Source organism: Labrus mixtus, chromosome 5, assembly GCF_963584025.1.
Source record: "Labrus mixtus chromosome 5, fLabMix1.1, whole genome shotgun sequence".
NCBI lineage: Eukaryota > Metazoa > Chordata > Actinopteri > Labriformes > Labridae > Labrus > Labrus mixtus.
In genome coordinates, this window is record NC_083616.1 from 17,730,201 (window position 1) to 17,746,025 (window position 15,825).

The 15,825-nt window shown below is 39.4% G+C and overlaps 2 protein-coding genes across 6 annotated transcripts in view; one reads left to right on the top strand and one right to left on the bottom strand.

The window, feature by feature from the left end:
* The first annotated feature begins 1,566 nt into the window (after positions 1 to 1,566).
* Positions 1,567 to 7,400, top strand: cfap157 (cilia and flagella associated protein 157). The gene is made up of 9 exons (XM_061038291.1): positions 1,567 to 1,797; positions 2,703 to 2,974; positions 3,383 to 3,536; positions 4,331 to 4,598; positions 4,836 to 4,957; positions 5,209 to 5,359; positions 5,558 to 5,718; positions 6,181 to 6,318; positions 6,898 to 7,400. The coding sequence occupies exons 1-9, from the start codon at positions 1,634 to 1,636 to the stop codon at positions 6,992 to 6,994; spliced, it is 1,527 nt and encodes a 508-aa protein (XP_060894274.1). The 5' UTR covers positions 1,567 to 1,633; the 3' UTR covers positions 6,995 to 7,400.
* A 69-nt stretch (positions 7,401 to 7,469) lies between these two features.
* The window catches only part of kank1a (KN motif and ankyrin repeat domains 1a), a 53,744-nt gene continuing 45,388 nt past the window's right edge, over positions 7,470 to 15,825 (bottom strand). For all 5 annotated transcript variants that reach the window (XM_061038285.1, XM_061038286.1, XM_061038288.1 and 2 more), the window contains exons 4-12: positions 15,601 to 15,780; positions 13,826 to 13,934; positions 13,293 to 13,514; positions 12,847 to 12,934; positions 11,928 to 12,147; positions 10,633 to 10,775; positions 9,323 to 9,523; positions 8,515 to 8,613; positions 7,470 to 8,424 (exon numbers count right to left, since the gene is read on the bottom strand). In XM_061038285.1, coding sequence (XP_060894268.1) covers positions 8,362 to 8,424; positions 8,515 to 8,613; positions 9,323 to 9,523; positions 10,633 to 10,775; positions 11,928 to 12,147; positions 12,847 to 12,934; positions 13,293 to 13,514; positions 13,826 to 13,934; positions 15,601 to 15,780 — 1,325 coding nt within the window. In that variant the 3' untranslated portion in view covers positions 7,470 to 8,361. The remainder of the gene's footprint in view (positions 8,425 to 8,514; positions 8,614 to 9,322; positions 9,524 to 10,632; positions 10,776 to 11,927; positions 12,148 to 12,846; positions 12,935 to 13,292; positions 13,515 to 13,825; positions 13,935 to 15,600; positions 15,781 to 15,825) is intronic.

Sequence of the window (15,825 nt, forward strand, 5' to 3'; positions counted from 1 at the left end):
GACAGATAACTAAGGTAAATTGAACTGTGTCACCATATAGATACTTTTCAAATTAGTTAGAGATGAAAATATGCTAATTAGTTCCCCTAAATACCCCTGTACCTCCTTACCTCATTGGATTGTGTCTATCTAGTGCTCAGTGTAGCCAATGATATTCCCCTTGGCTTGTAATAAGGTCTTAATATCCTTCTAAAATATATTTACTGTTGCTCATTTTTCATAACCCCTGATATGTGTGAGTTAATACTCTCCTATTAATTTAAAGGCTTGACTGAGCTGAAACTGAATTAACCTGCACACAGGTCAATCAAGTCAAGTGGATTTATAGGCAGGGAGTAGAGTGAGGTGAAAAACACAGGAGCAGACAATTACAATCCCCGCAGCCAAATAGATGGGCAATGAAAAGTTACCAATTAAAAAGCTGATCTTTACACAGTGCTGGTACATCGCTTAAGATAAATAACTGCTACACTTCATTGGCCTGAGGTCCTGGTCCTGCAGACTGAGTCAGTCTAAATCAGCATTGCAATGTTGCTTTTAATTGCATTCAAGGTCATAATTAGAGATTATAATTGAGTAATGTAGTCTGTGATTTAATACATTTAACCTTTCTATGAGGATGATTGCTCTCTTGGACACCCAGTATACTATAGAGGTCAGCACCCAAAGAGTAGGGGTTCTTTTGATAGAACATGCAGATATTAAATTGGCAAAATAGAAATGATGGAAACAAAAAAAGACACAAATTGTGACATTTCCTTCATGCACAGTATATCGTGCACCATGGCATGCTGTTCATGCAACACTGGCTTTGACCACATAGGGGTCCTTCTGAGTTTGAAATCATCAGAGGGTTGGAAAATGATTTGATTTCAAAATAGTTAATCAGTTGAGGAAACCCTTTTAAAAAATAATTTCTTATAATAAGAACATTATTCTGAAGCTGATAATGTGATAAAACTTCATTACATAGATATATTCAAGACTCAACCAAGAAAAAATGAGCTGGGGTTAAAACTACTGTTTAAATTGCCGCCTATGAAACACAAGTGCTGAAAATCACTTTGAATTGAATTTGATTGTTGTATGAAAGGTGCTATGAAGCTTGACTGATTGTTTGATTGAGTGATTGACTAATAATGTTTCTTATAGGAAGTAATTTTGAAACTTTTTATTATCTTTTTATTACCATTGTAATTTTTGAATTTCTTAACAGCAAATAAAATGTATGAATATAAATAAATGTAATGAACCATTCACGAATATAACACGTGGTTTCAATCATAGACTTCAATCTTTGGTTTAAATCTTGTCTGGCCATAGCTGTGATACCTTTAAATCTGTCAGATTTCTCACTTCTTTTGGAAATATCGTCATAATATTGAGCGAATGTTAGCTGAAACCCCAAAACTGTCACGTGACGTGTTCTCAAAAACATTTATTTGTTTAAAGACTGAAAAAATACAAATACCGACCAGAACATTTTATTTTTTCCATCTTGTTGCAATTTTAAGTCGCGAGAAGTAAGATTAAAACATTTCTCTCCTTAAGTCCCTGAACGCAACATTGCCTAGCAACAGCGTAGTTTTGTTCTAGCTCTCGGAGTAAACTTTTGCCAATTTTCTCAGACGAAATGCCCAAGAAGAAAGACAAGAAAGGCGCCGACAAACAAGATGAAAACAAGAAAACACCAAAAAAGGGGACTGCCGATACTCCTGGAGGCAAAACTGCCTCTGACGACAGAGAAAAGGAATTATATTTGATTCAAATACGGTATTTGAACGAGCAATTGGAGGGGTGAGTCTGTTTTAATGAAGACGAAAAGCGCCTTACTTTTAAGGAAAAGAGACCGATAGTTAAAACTACTTGGTGTGCTATTAAATGAAGAAAGAACATTTAGCAAAACCTTCTTGTCATTCGCAAATTACGTGTACGTCATGTCGTAACCATAGACTAGCCTACGTATTATGCAAGCTATTGGCGATAAGGCTGTCACTTTGATTTAATACATTTCACTGTTTGAAAACAGGATGAGATATTTCTTTCGTTTTTTAAACTATCTTCATATGGGTCACCAAGATTAACACAAAATGAAATCTTCTCACAGAAGCTTTAAGTTAAACCATAGACTGTCTTCTCTAGCTTTACCAGCTGCAGCATTCAAGTTATATGTACATAACGTGTTCCCAAACTAAGATTCAAATAATATATTTCCCCCTGGGATGTTCCACTTTTTCTTAATTCTTAATTCTTTAGATATTTGTGAAGTATTTTTGCTACTTTTCCTTGAGAAAATGTTTTAATCCTGTTTTTAAGACAGATATGTTCAACTGCTCTGATGGCCCACTAAAACAAATGCAGTGGTCACTGTTCAATCTATTTATTTACATGTAAATTCATATTTAAAGATCAACTTCAAATATAGGCATCTAGTACTGCCACTATTCTGAAGTGAAAGAAAGTGCACTCCAGACCAGCTTCAGTCACAAACCTAGAGATTGTGAACCAAAGTATCTTTCTGAAAGTAGTGCTTACTACAGCATTCAGCCAATCAAAGTCATGTGATAATTAATGATGGGATAAACAGAATCCAACCTGCTTCATGTCCAGAAGATGATACACATAACCCTGGTGTTCAAGCAGTACTTCAAGAATCATTTCAGATTTTGTCGATTAAGCTTTCATGTCTCTTTCGCACCCAGATATCAGCTGAAATGTGATCAACTGGAGACAGAAAAGCAGAGCTTGAGCTCTCAGTACATCTCACTGGAGAAGGAGAAGAAAGACAGTGTTGAGTATTTGAAACGCACTCTGCGGGAGAAGGAGGAAGCGGTGGACGATCTGACAGAGCGCCTGGTGGGCCAGCAAGAGGCTGCAGATCAGGACAGAGACACCCTGCAGCTGCAGATCAGCCAGCTGAGGAAAGAGCTCCTAGACCAGATCAAAGAACTCACTACTGACAACATGACACTTGGTGAGACTGAAACTGGCAATATATTTTTGTATTTATTGCATCTCCAATAGCTTCAATAGGGGGTGAAATATAATTAGAATTATTTTGCACAATGAGAGAGAAATTGACACCTTTAACCCGACACATATCAAATTTAATAAATGTTTGTTCATCAGTTTGTAATCTATCACTGAAAACTGTTCACAGACTGACAAGGATTGTTTGGTGTGCAAATATGACAACAGTGTCGTGTTTTCCACCTCACTAGATCTGTTACTTCAGTACATTATTAACTACAAGACATCTTCTCATATTTTCAACCCCTTCACTGCAGAAACAAAAGACGTTTGAATTCAATCTCAGTGAGACTAATTTAACCATTTGGGGTTAACTCTGGCATCCTCTCTCTCCTCTGTCCTCTACTCAAAGCTGGCAGGCTGGATAGTCTGACTGAGTTTCAGAAGCAGAAGGAGCAGCTGATGTCCACTGTGGAGTCTATGGAGAAGCAGCTTACGAGCCAGGAGGAGGAACACAAAGCTGACATCCACAGCCTGGAGATGAAAGTGCTGCTAGAGAAGAGGAGGTTTTGATAGCAGCATTACTACTAAAAGCATTACATCAGATTTAATCATTTGAAATCTATTAAACAGACTCTCCTTAATATGAAAAAAGTTGTCAGAAAGGTGTGGAGCATATAGTCCACCTATATATCTATAACAAATAAGGTGGTCAATATGATATTACTACCTGAAGGAACTCATCATGCTGCTAATTTTAACAGAATTTTTCAACAGTAATGTAATGTGATTAAACACTGGCAACCAATTATTCTGCAGACCACAGTCGCATGTGTTATAAACTATGCTGCATGAAAAACTACATGGTGATACAATTTGAAGATGCAGTTTGTACCAGAAAACATATACAGCAATAACAATAAATGGGCATGACAGGCCGATGTCCGTAGATCCATCTAGTGTTTTTTTTGTTTTGGGGGGGGTTTGTTCCTTTAATGGAGAGACAGGACAGTGGACAGAGTCGTAAATCAGGGAGAGAGAGAGAGAGAGAGAGAGAGTAGGGAATGACATGCGGGAAAGGAGCCACAGGCTGAATTCAAACCTGGGCCACCCGCTTCGAGGACCACAGCCTCCATATATGGGGCGTGCGCACTAACCACTGCGCCACCAGCGCCCCCATCCAGTGATTTATTGGTCAGGCTTTAGCGATAGTCATTCCAAGTCTTATAAAATGAATTGTAAAAAGCCAGGGTTTATTCATATAACTGATTTTGCCTTTAAGCATTAATGATATAAGATGCCTAAATCAACTACCCATGGTTCCCCTCTCATCTGCCTCTATCCTGTTCCCTGAAACAAGGTTAGAGAAGGAGATGGAGGGCCACGTTGCAGCCATAGGGGCAGATGTGCAGCACAGAGTGAACCAGAAGGTCCCAGAGACGACCAGGTTGGCCATTCAGGAGAATATGGAGCTGAAGGCCCAGATGGGTCAGCTGTCTGTGCACACACATATTGTGATGGAGGAGAACTCTACTCTGCAGCAACGAAAGAGTACGCTAAGTATGGATGTGGAGAATCTGGAGCAAATGCTCAAGGAGACATCCCGCCAGAGCTGCATCCTCAAGAGGGTAAGAAAGAGATCTATCTAATCATTGCTTTGGCCACCGTATGATCAGCTCATAGAGGATATGAACGTTGTATGTTTACATACGCCTAGAGGTGAAAGAGTTAACATTTTTTTCACTTATTATATTTCATCAGCTTTCTTTTTTTGTCATCACATCATGAACATAACATAATCCCCCACCAAGCCTAGTTTTTACTTCTTAAATGCAAATTATTCACCAAAACTTTGTGTCCATCAGGTGGTGCAGCAGCTCACAGAAAAGTGTCAGCAGCAGCAAACCGAGCTGAAAGAGCGCAGTCATGACCTCAAGCAGCTTCAGACTGAACACGTGGGAGTCCAGGCTGAGATGCAGGCACTCAGGTATGAGTTTGCTCTGTTTCTACTGTCCACATTATTGACTGACATTTGATCAAACGTTCACATTTGTTTGAAAAATGAACAGGAATCTCTCAATATGCTTTACAGATAAGAATCACTCAGTAACTGGGGTTAAAATCAAGCAAACCTCCCTCGTAAAAATCAAATCTTCTATTAATTCGTCAGAGGCCACTCTTAAAACCAGGCTGTTCTTTTTAATAGGGCATACAGCATCACTATGACTGTGTTTTCAGACAGGACCAGAGGTCACTGACGGAGCAGTGCAGTAAAAACAGAGCTGAGCTGGGTAGGCTGGAAGCTGAGAAGCAGGAAGAGAGGAAGAAGAGGAGCAGGATGGAGAGCATCATGAAAGAGGCAGCCATCATGCTCAGAGAAGCCTTGATGGTAAAACAACAACAAAAAAAAAAGAGTCTTGACCCTTAACACCTCATATCTGTATCATCAACATATCTGGATCATGTAAATGAAGATTAAGAAGTAGAAAACATTTTACACACATAGAGAATAAAGTAACATCATTTCAGACTCTGAGTAATGTATTCATGACTTTAACAAATGTGATGTGGGCTCTGTTCCCGGCAGGAGGCCTCTACTGAGCTGGACTCTGGGACGGACTCTGTGGTCCAGTGGCAGCAGCTGATGCAGAAGGTGTTGATGGTATTAGAAAGTCCCAAACTCAACAACCGTGCTGCTGAGAGTGACCAACTGAATGAGCTGCAGACATCTGACTCCGCAGCAGTTAGGTAAATAGAATTACTCTGACCTGGGAAGGTGTGTGGTTGTGAATGTGCACTACAGCTTTCTACTTTTAAACTTTGTGCACCAAACTGTAAGACTAAAACCCCAACATCTATAAATGTAAATAACTGCAGCAGAATGATATATCGCTCTCCTGAAACCCTCTTCAGGTACGAGTCGAGAATAAATATCAGTATCGGTTTTGTTTGCCAGTATGGTGGTCTGCACTAGAATTAATATTCCCTATGTACTCATTTTGAATGTTTTCATAAAAATACATCACTATACCTGCTTTCATATAATAGAATCAACTTTATATTTTTGGTTGCCTATTAAAGTGCATTTGTTTCAGAGAAGTTTTGATGATCCAATCAGAGACATTTTTGCGATTGTCCCCAAACAGCTGAGTTTTTTGTTCTTGATCACTCCTGAAAGATACCTTCTACCTGTTTATTGGGTCATCACAGAGCAGGGATCCTGAATCCAGCCAGGAGTTTCCAGTTTGAATTTGCCCGCTACAGGCTGGGTGATCTCGGCATTGTACCCCGTCCCTCACCAAAGCACAAACACTTGATCTCCAGCAGCACCAACAAGGCTCTGCACAGGTTTGTTCAGACCTCCTGAACTGGTTCTACAGGGGGGGCATGTTGTGTATGGATGTCCTGTTCTTTACTTACAATGACTCTTAGTTTTTATTGTCTTGTTGACTTAATTTTATTCCCCTTTTCTTCAGGACTCACATTCGCACATGTTTTATTCCATAGAAATCATTCCTCTTACCTTTAATTATTGTTTTGTATACCTTTTTTATTTTTTATTTAAGGTTTTATAATAATTATATTAATTCCATCTTTCTTATAGAAACAGTCCTAGGCTTATAGTATATTTTGTGTTAAATCTGGGTTTTCTATGCAAATAATACTTTGATTTTACATCAAAAACAACAAAGATTTTTAGTTGACTTACTTTAAAATTTGGAGAGGCCGTCATTTTGAAATGAGAAGACTACAATCACTAACTATTAGCTAAAGATAACTTTCAGTTTTGTAAGAATGGAAGTCTTGTTTAATAAAGATGAATCCTTTTTTGTGTTTGGTATATACTCTTTGATATAAACTGTCTCTTTTGGACATTTTGACTTGTGTATTTTAACTGTTGCTCCTTTTTTTTTTTTTATCCTTCAGGAAGCCCTCCAGTCAGAAAACAGCCTGCTCTATTAGCCCGACTGATTCAGCTGTCGAATCGCTTCCCTCCAGAAAAACATTCACTAAACTCAAATAGCTGCAACGGAATAGCTCAGTGAATATGTATTCTGTGCTTTAATGATCTCAGTGAATATTTCAGTTTTTTCTTGTAAAATTTGCTTCATTTTCTTGAAAGTCAGAATATCCAGCTCTAGTCTTGGAAACAATTACTCTTTTTTTTAAACCATCTCTTCTGCCTTTTTAACTGTGCTCATATTAAAATAATGTGACATTTCACTTTACTGTTGCAAGAAAGTCAGGAGAGACATTGAAGAATCATGGTACTGCTGTGAAGCAAACTCTACTGTACATAACCTTTGGTAATAATCAGTGTTTCCTCTTGTTATTCTATCGTACACTTTGTTTATGTCTGCTGGTTTGAAGAGAAATTTGCCCAAGATTTGTATTTACATTTAGATTGAGAAATAAACCAAGATGCACAAATTCAATGTATGTAATGACTCCTTTCAACTCAAATGTAGAAAATTTAGGAACTCACAACACACAAAAACTTTATATAAAACATCAATAAGGACGTATATTTATATCTTTAATGAAAGTTTATTGTTATATGGCAAAGTCTCAGGCACTTCAATTCTCATTGGAGGATGAAAGTCAGCACCTTGATGAGCACTAGAGAACAGACGGTTTATTTTACACACGAGAGACAGACACAAAGGAGAAAGACTAAACTCTACTGACCACCGTATGTACAATGAAATACATATATCTGCATTAAAAACTATACTTTGATAAATATATAACTTCATGGGTTGTTATGTAGTAATAAGAAATATTCAAAATACTGTGATTCTTCTTTTTAAATAGATACAAAGGATTTTTATAAAAGTACAATTTCTCCAGTCTAGGTCACCACGTCTACTCTTTGATGGACTCATCCACATGAGTTGTACATGTGCTGAGTGCGAGACTGAGGTGAGCGATACATTTTACAGGAAATACTTCCTCTATCATGTGGATGGATTATTCTCCATCAGTCTTCTCTGATATGCTCCAAAAAGAAAGAACAATAATTCACAAATGAAGATGTTTTGGTGCTCTTGAATGATCAACATTGAGCTTTAGGAATAAAAAAAAGGTTGTCAATTTACAACAACAAAAAAGACAAAAAGAAAACTTAAAGGAAAAACGTTGTTCTGTTATTGAATTTTTGTCCATGTTGGTTTGCTGATAAACAGAAAGTGATTGGACTTGAGGCACCAGCTGGTTACAATCATGTTAAAAGGGTACTTTGGGCTCTCGTGTGCACATAAAAAAAAAAATACATTTCCAGAATATTCATTGGTTGGTTGTTTGGGATTAAGTCCCTCATCCATCTTGGGGTAAGGCTTCGTTCAGCGTGAACCAATAGCAGCACAGTGTTTGTAGGGAGAGGCGGGGCCTCTAATCGAACATACTCCTCCGTGTGGGACTTGGTGACGTCTTCCTGCCAAGTCGAGGGGTCCCCTGGAAAAAAAGGTTTGTACAATTTCCAGTTAGAACTCAAAAATCAAAAGTATAGGTGTGTTTGAAAAAGAGGGAGTAATGAGGACGCACCGGTGACTGGGCTTTGGAGAAGTTGACGTGTGCATAAAGCAACACTGCAATGTCCTTGTGTCCTGCTTCCAGAGCGATGGACAGAGCGTTACTTTCATCCTGAAGAAAAGACAAGTTAAGAAAAAGAATGAGGGAAATACACATTCATATCCAAAACATCTTTAACCAAATCCATAGAGCTGTGTTTAAGTTGTAAAAGAAACCCTGATAGGCATCTCTGAGCTTTCACTCTGTCAAGACAAACTGTTAATGTTTAGTTCTAAATGTATTTATATGTAATGTATAAGTTTTAGGGCAACACTATGACATCACACACTGGTTTACAGACTGCCATTTGAATCTATGCGTTCTGCATTTTGGCCCTCAGCAAGTGTTTAATAACAATAAAACCTATAACTAAGGACTTTTATTAACACATTTAGTTTCAGTTTTTTTTTATTAGATTTTTTTGGGCATCTTTTTATGCCTTCAATTTAGAGATAGGACAGTGGATAGAGTCAGAAACCAGAGAGAGAGAGAGAGAGAGAACGGGGAACGACATGCGGGAAAGGAGCAACAGGTTGGATTCAAACCCAGGACCCGGAACAACAATATTTTAGACAAAAGTTGCAATTAATTGATTCAGCCGTGGTTGTATAAACTGTTCAGTAGCTGAATTTAAAACACAGCATACAACTTTATAAGTTATCTGTATGTTTTGTGTTTTGATGTTTTGTAAAAAGCTTTATTTGTTAAAAGACTAGAGATCAGATGAATATAATGAGAAAGTGAAATGCAAAGTTTAATTGTCCCTCTGTGGGTAACTCACGCTGTCACTCAGCGTGGCGTCGCAGACCGGCTGAGCCAGCAGCAGTTTGACGATCTCCACGTGTCCGTGTTCACTGGCACACATAAGCGCCGTGGAGCCCTCGTCATCCTGGACGTTGACGTCGGCATTGTGAGCAAGCAGAGCCCGAACCATGTCCATCCTGCCGTGACTGACCGCCAGCATCAGCCCCGTCTGACCAGCCTGAAACCATGGCAACAGCACGGTGAGGGGACACGATTTATAAAGCATGAATAAAGGCAAACAATCACAATCCATGGACTAATAAAATACCATAATGAAGAATCCTTTTTGACTTCACACACATCTTAAGATCTGACGCTGCATAATCTCAGACTGTTTCATTTCTAACATATTTGTTTATTACCATTTTCATCAAATATTATTGTCCTGGCTATTTCAGGACTCTAAAATTGCAGGAATGTTAGGTTTTGAGCTCGCCATCCTGATGATTGAATACTTGATTGTGCAGTCTTGAAACAGCTAGTTCTTTTACATACATTGGTAAATAAGTCTATGCTATTAACAAAAATAGGATTAAGGAACATCCTAGCTCTTTGAAAAGTACTTCCTGGGAACATTATTTATTTGAAATCACAAATTACCCCCTCCCCACCATCAGCTCAGGAGCGCCCGCTGTGGGCAGCTCCGTCACTCTGACATCTCTCCATTAGTGCATGTCCATAGGATCCTGTCTGTGCATGCGTGTATATTTCAGCCTATGTGTGTGTTGCATGATTAACAAAGTGTAAAAACTGAAATTTCCCCTTGCAGGGATCAATAAAGTTAATCTTGATCTTAAATTAAAAGTCCAGTGCACTGTTACTTAGCAGGAAATGTTGTTTCATGGAAACTAGCAGGATGACTTCCCCTTTCACAAACACAAACATTGAGTACAAATTACAGTGTCTCCTTCCTTAAATATGTGCCGCAATACACCTTCATTCAATGGAGAAACAGCCTGCAAGTCTGTGTAAAAACAAAACTAAAGTCAATGTAGTTACCCTCCTTCACCACTTGGTGTCACCATAGTACAAGTTTTTTTTAACACAAAAGGGAAAAAAAACTGATCTACAGATGAATCTAAAAAATATAAAAAAATCAAAGCTTTCAAATAAAAATTATTAATGCTGATATCTTAATACTTAGATATTGTGCTTAATTTCTACTTTAACTCGTGAGCTTGTAAACAAAGCCCGGTCCCTGATTTGACCCCTCACTGGACTCTGAAAGTGTGTGAGTTGATGCCCTGCCTCTGCCTTCTGGCCTATGACCTCCGGACGCTCACTGACCTGGCTGGCTCGAGCGTTCACGTTGCCTTTACTGAAGAGCTCCTCCACAATGTGCATGTCCTTGGGAGTCTCCACTGCGGCCAGCGCTGCCAGCATGATGGGTGTGTATCCTGCCTTGTTCTGCTGGTTCACATTACACACATCTGAAACACAAAATCAACACACACACACACACACAGCATGTTTAAAGTGCTCTGTGGGTGGTCTTGTCAGGACTCAAACTCTTATAAACTATGATTCTGGACTGTGATTGACTTGTCACTACTCCACCTGTCAGCCAACAACACAGTGATGTACAAGCAGTGTGTGACAGGCTTCAGTCCATCACTTCAGCCCCTTTACACTTTCTCTTTGCAGCCTTTTCATCAGGCTAGAGAGAGAAGACATCAGAGTCTGTTTGAGGGAGGGAGGGGGGGGCGGGTATGAGGGTGGCTGCGCTGCCACAGAGGGGCGGAGAGGTCTAAGGAACCAGGACTGAGTAAGGACAAAGGACACAATGGAGGACAGGGGGGTGGAGGTGCTGTCACAGGGCACAAGGACACAAAAGGCTGAGGGGACAAAAGGCTTTTAGAGCAGCGAGTGACCGAGACCTCATCACTGACTATAGAGCTTTCAGAGAGGGTCACAGCTTGGCTCGACAATCCTGATTTTACTGTAGTACTGATACCACGCTGTGAGAAAACTTTGCAAAGTCAAAAAGTCAAAGTCATGATTTGAACATTGTATTAGATGTGTGCATTTCAGTAATGAAAATGTCCTTTTACTTTTGAGAACAGAAAAATGTAACATGGGACTGTTTAATGATTGTACATATTTAATGTCAGGGAACCAACAACACAATGTTTTTTTCCCCCCCAAGTCTCAAAAATGTTACAAATGCTGTCAAATTCCCAAAATATTCTAAAGAAAAAACAGTCAAACCTCCCCTTTAAGATGCTGGAATGCTATATTATTATTATCTATTAACTCACTTATTGCTGATTCCAGCTGCATTGCAATAACTGGTGCACTGATGCCTTCATCAGCGTTCACTTGTGCTAGGCTTAGTGCTGAAACACGTCCATTGTTGTTTTGTACGCTGCTCTTGCCCAGAAAAAAAGTTACTTGAAGGACATTAAGAGTGATGACTTTTTTGTGTCTGTTTAAGTCTTCTTGCAGTCGTGCACCTTGAACTTTATTCATTGTCGAGTGTGCTCCTTTTTTTTGCTGTTTTTATAGTTTAATTTATTACATACATCTCTTCATGTCTCCCAGCAAAAAATCATTTTGGTTAAGTTATGCAAGCTAGCACTCACCTGCATCCAGCAGCTTCTTCACCACCTTGAAGTTGGAGTGCGACACGCTGTAGTGCAGCGCCGTGTTCCCGTTTCCATCGGCCATGTTGACGATGTGGCGCAGCACAGCGGGTGAAATGGCCCCGAATCCTCCCAGGTAGTCTTCCACCATGCCTGCTGATGCTGCTTTCTGACTGGACACACGGAACCACTCGTGCTGCACCGTGTTCAGGCAGGCTCTCTGAGGGGGGGGAGGGAGGTCATTAGTGATGACACAGGAGCTCTGTGATGTTCTGTACTGATTATGTGAAAAATAATCTTTATATTAAATGTGCAAGTCTGTGCTTGAACCTGAAATTTTATTTCAATATCCAAGTTTTGAAGCCACTTTGTAGAGAATAACAAAACTTCTAATTTAATTATCAAACTGACTGAAGTACACGCTGCTAAAATTAAATAAATGCTACTGTATGAAAAGACTGAGTGGAACATTTTCATCAGTTATTCATATTATGAAGTATGAACTGTTTACAAAGGCTAGTATCTTACATTAAAAGGAGAATAGACATTCACAGGATTCGGTATCAAATATGCACGTCCATGCTCGTACAAACAGAGTCCCAAACTTAGCTGACTATAAAACTGTGGCAGCAACAAAAACATGAGACTAAATAAATTCCAAAATTGTGTAGAATTTAAGGCACCTTAGTGTTAAAAAAAAAAAAAAAATCAAGAGACTTTACATCCTTACATCCTCCTTTACGTCCTTTAAGTTTTAGTTTCCTTTTGATGTTTATTTGAGAGGGAATGGAGCTTATTCATTTACAGACAGAAAAAAAAAAAACAATGCATCAACTTCAGACTAGTTTTCATTTGTAGTCCCTCACAAAGATGTTAAAAAGGAAACCTTACATACATGAAAGAGAAAACACATCCTTACCACATCTTTACTGCTCACAGCTTTGGGGTCACTGAGGTGATTCTTGAGAACATTGCAGGCAGCCAACATCTTCTCACTCAGTTCATACCTTTTAAACACCACAAAGAAAAATCAAACTGTATTATTTTACATTTTATTAAACGCATGTCTCTTTCTGCTGCCTTTATTCTAATATATAACTGTTCAATGTTATACATCTTTAAATGATTCAGTGGAACCAAATAGGTAAACTGTCATTGTAAGATTGTGCAACAATTCAATCAATACGTCTTTATCTTTAATATTTAGCTGCTTATCTACTTTGTCTGAGGTGATACTAAAGACACATGCCCAGCTCTGAATGGAACAAGAAATATTAATGGCGTCTAAATGTATAATGCAAATACAATAGTTTAGTTCAGAAAAGTGAAAAAATATATATTTAAGAGAGATTTTTTTCCCCCCACCTCTCTCTCTTCTCCTGCTTTTCTGAACTTTCCTCCTCGTCCTTTTTATCCACGTCCTCTTCTCCTTCAGGCAGGAACTCCTCCCCGCTGCTCCCTCCACCCACATTCTTATATCCCTCCTTTCCTCTGTACTCCTCCTTCTCCTCATCCTCTTCCTCTTCTTCTGACCCAGAGGAGCTGCTGTCCTCTGAGCTGGAGTCGTCGCTCGATGTTGTCTCATACCTGAAAGAAATTGGAAGGGGGCAAACACAAGGGGGCGACAAAGCACAAAGAAACTTAAAGACTCAGAAGTTCACACCAAAAAGCAACATGTAGATGTTAACAAGCGCTGGTTGAAGAGGAACAAAAGATAAAAGCCTTGTAAATGTAAAGCGGAAGCACCTTAAACTTACTTTGAAGACTTGTAAACTAAAGTATTCAGATAGTTAGAATGTCAAGCAGTGGTCTGAACATGAAAACTGAAAGACAATCCAATTCATTATTCATGATGGTTTTACAAACAGGAGGGCAAGTGTATACATTTTCTGACTCACCCTCCATTCACGCCGACAAACTGCAGGTTCTTCTTGGTGCCGTTGGAGTCCGCTCGGCCATCTTTCTTCTTCATGATGGATTTCAGGGTGCTCTGGCTGCACGGCTGCCCTGAAAGAGAGAACAGAGGACACGGCAAAAACACTTCAGACGAGAAAAAACAAAAAAAACAGTGACATCTATGTGGAGATAGTTTGTTCCAAAAATATAAAATAGATCAAGTTAATTTTAGTGTTTTATATGTTGATCGCTTCTATAATTCTCTTTATGATCAAGTTGTTCAGACAGATGCTGCTGTTATTAAATCCTGAAAAACCTTAAAGGAGCTATATGTAAACCTGACACATACAGTAGCGTTTAAAATTGATGCTGCAGTCCAAATTCAAAACATTTGAAAGAGCTCTGCATCTGTCTGCGCTCTAACCTGTCTCCATTTTTCAAAAGCATCTCCAATATTTATCCTAGTGGTCTGTGTTTTGATTATTCCTTTAGAAAATCTCTCCACACGACCTCCAGTTTTCTCTCCTTATGAAATCGTTCTTTGCCCTCCTCTTCTGCATTATTAGAGTATCTTGCAGCTTCACAAACAAGCTCATTAAGTTCATTACAAACAGCCTGAGAACGCCTGAATGATCCACTGAAAGCCCTCAGACATGATCAAGAGCCCTGGCAGAGAGGGGAGGCAGCCATTTAGTGTCCATCTAGAGTTCTTTCCAAAGTGATCCATCAGAGAGGCCTTCTGGAAGCGTCCCCGAACCCTGAACTATCTCAGTCATGTTAAAGAGAGGCCTAGCAACCCCAAATACCAACCGAGAGCCAGAACACTCTGCACATCTGCCAAGACCTGCCCTGATCGGGTAGGGGGTGGGGGTACTCTTTCATTGCTTCAGGGGACAGCTTAGGGGGAGTTTGTGTTTGTGTGTGTTCATGTATCAACATGTGTGGAGCTGCATATGTATACACTGGCGTTTGTACAATCAGCAGCAACAGAGTCATACTGCACAGATTCAGTGTTTTGACAGGTGGCAGCGTGCAGAGCTTGTTAGGAGGGATCCAGGCTAATGAAGATGTTTTGGGTTCGTTTTGTTACCTGTTTCCTGGTACATGTGAAGAATTTGTAGAACCAGGAATAACAGCATTCAAGTGATGCTATGTAGATATTTGACATTTAAACAGACTTTATGCACTTTTATTAAATAAAGCTGGAGTACTTTTCTTCACTTAGGTCATGTAGAGGCCAGGCTATGTTTCAGACTGCTAACTGTAGCCCTGGTGATATGGACTGATAACTCTACATTGTTTTAATAAGATTTAGAGAATAGCATGGCCTCAAACTCAGACACAGTTTTTCCATTTTTTTGTGTTTGTGTACCAGGAAACCTGACTCAAAAATGAAACAACAATTGTCCCAAAGCAGTTTCCTATGAGCGTAGGAAACATCAGATCTCCATCCAACAGATCATGTGTTTCACTGCTGAGGGCTTTGATTTATTGTGTTGTATTCTTTGGATATAAATGTGTTATTTGGTCAAGGAAGAGATTTTAGTTCATTATGCAATAGATTTTAAACAAATATACATCAATAAATACATGTGTTTGTAGGTTATAGAAAGTACCAAAGTACATTCACTAAATGTTACTTTATTTTTCAGGGGTGTACAGAACTGTACATGTGTTTGTTTTGTTTGACAGCTGTAGTCACCTTTAGATAAATAGGCGACAAAGCATACACACAATGAAAGAAAACGTGTTGTGTTTTAGGCCTGTTAAGCTGTACCGTGTAGGGCTGTAGACATCTGCAGGTCCATTCGGCTCTTCTGCTCCGCGGCACTGATCTGCTGCTGTGCAGGTGTGTTGGCAGGTATTTCTGAGGATGTCAGGCCCAATGAAATCTTCTCCATCTGTGAGCGATCCATCTGAGCAGACAGTGACTGGACGCAGAGCTGCTGAGTGCTCTCTGAAGGGGGAGAGGAAGGACAACATCAGTAACTGACAGCACAGG

Coding starts and splice junctions, on each gene's coding strand:
- cfap157 (XM_061038291.1), top strand. CDS start 1,634: ATGCCCAAGAAGAAAGACAAGAAAGGCGCCGACAAACAAGATGAAAAC. Junction 1,798..2,702: donor TTGAACGAGCAATTGGAGGG/GTGAGTCTGTTT, acceptor TTTCGCACCCAG/ATATCAGCTGAAATGTGATC. Junction 4,958..5,208: donor GCTGAGATGCAGGCACTCAG/GTATGAGTTTGC, acceptor CTGTGTTTTCAG/ACAGGACCAGAGGTCACTGA.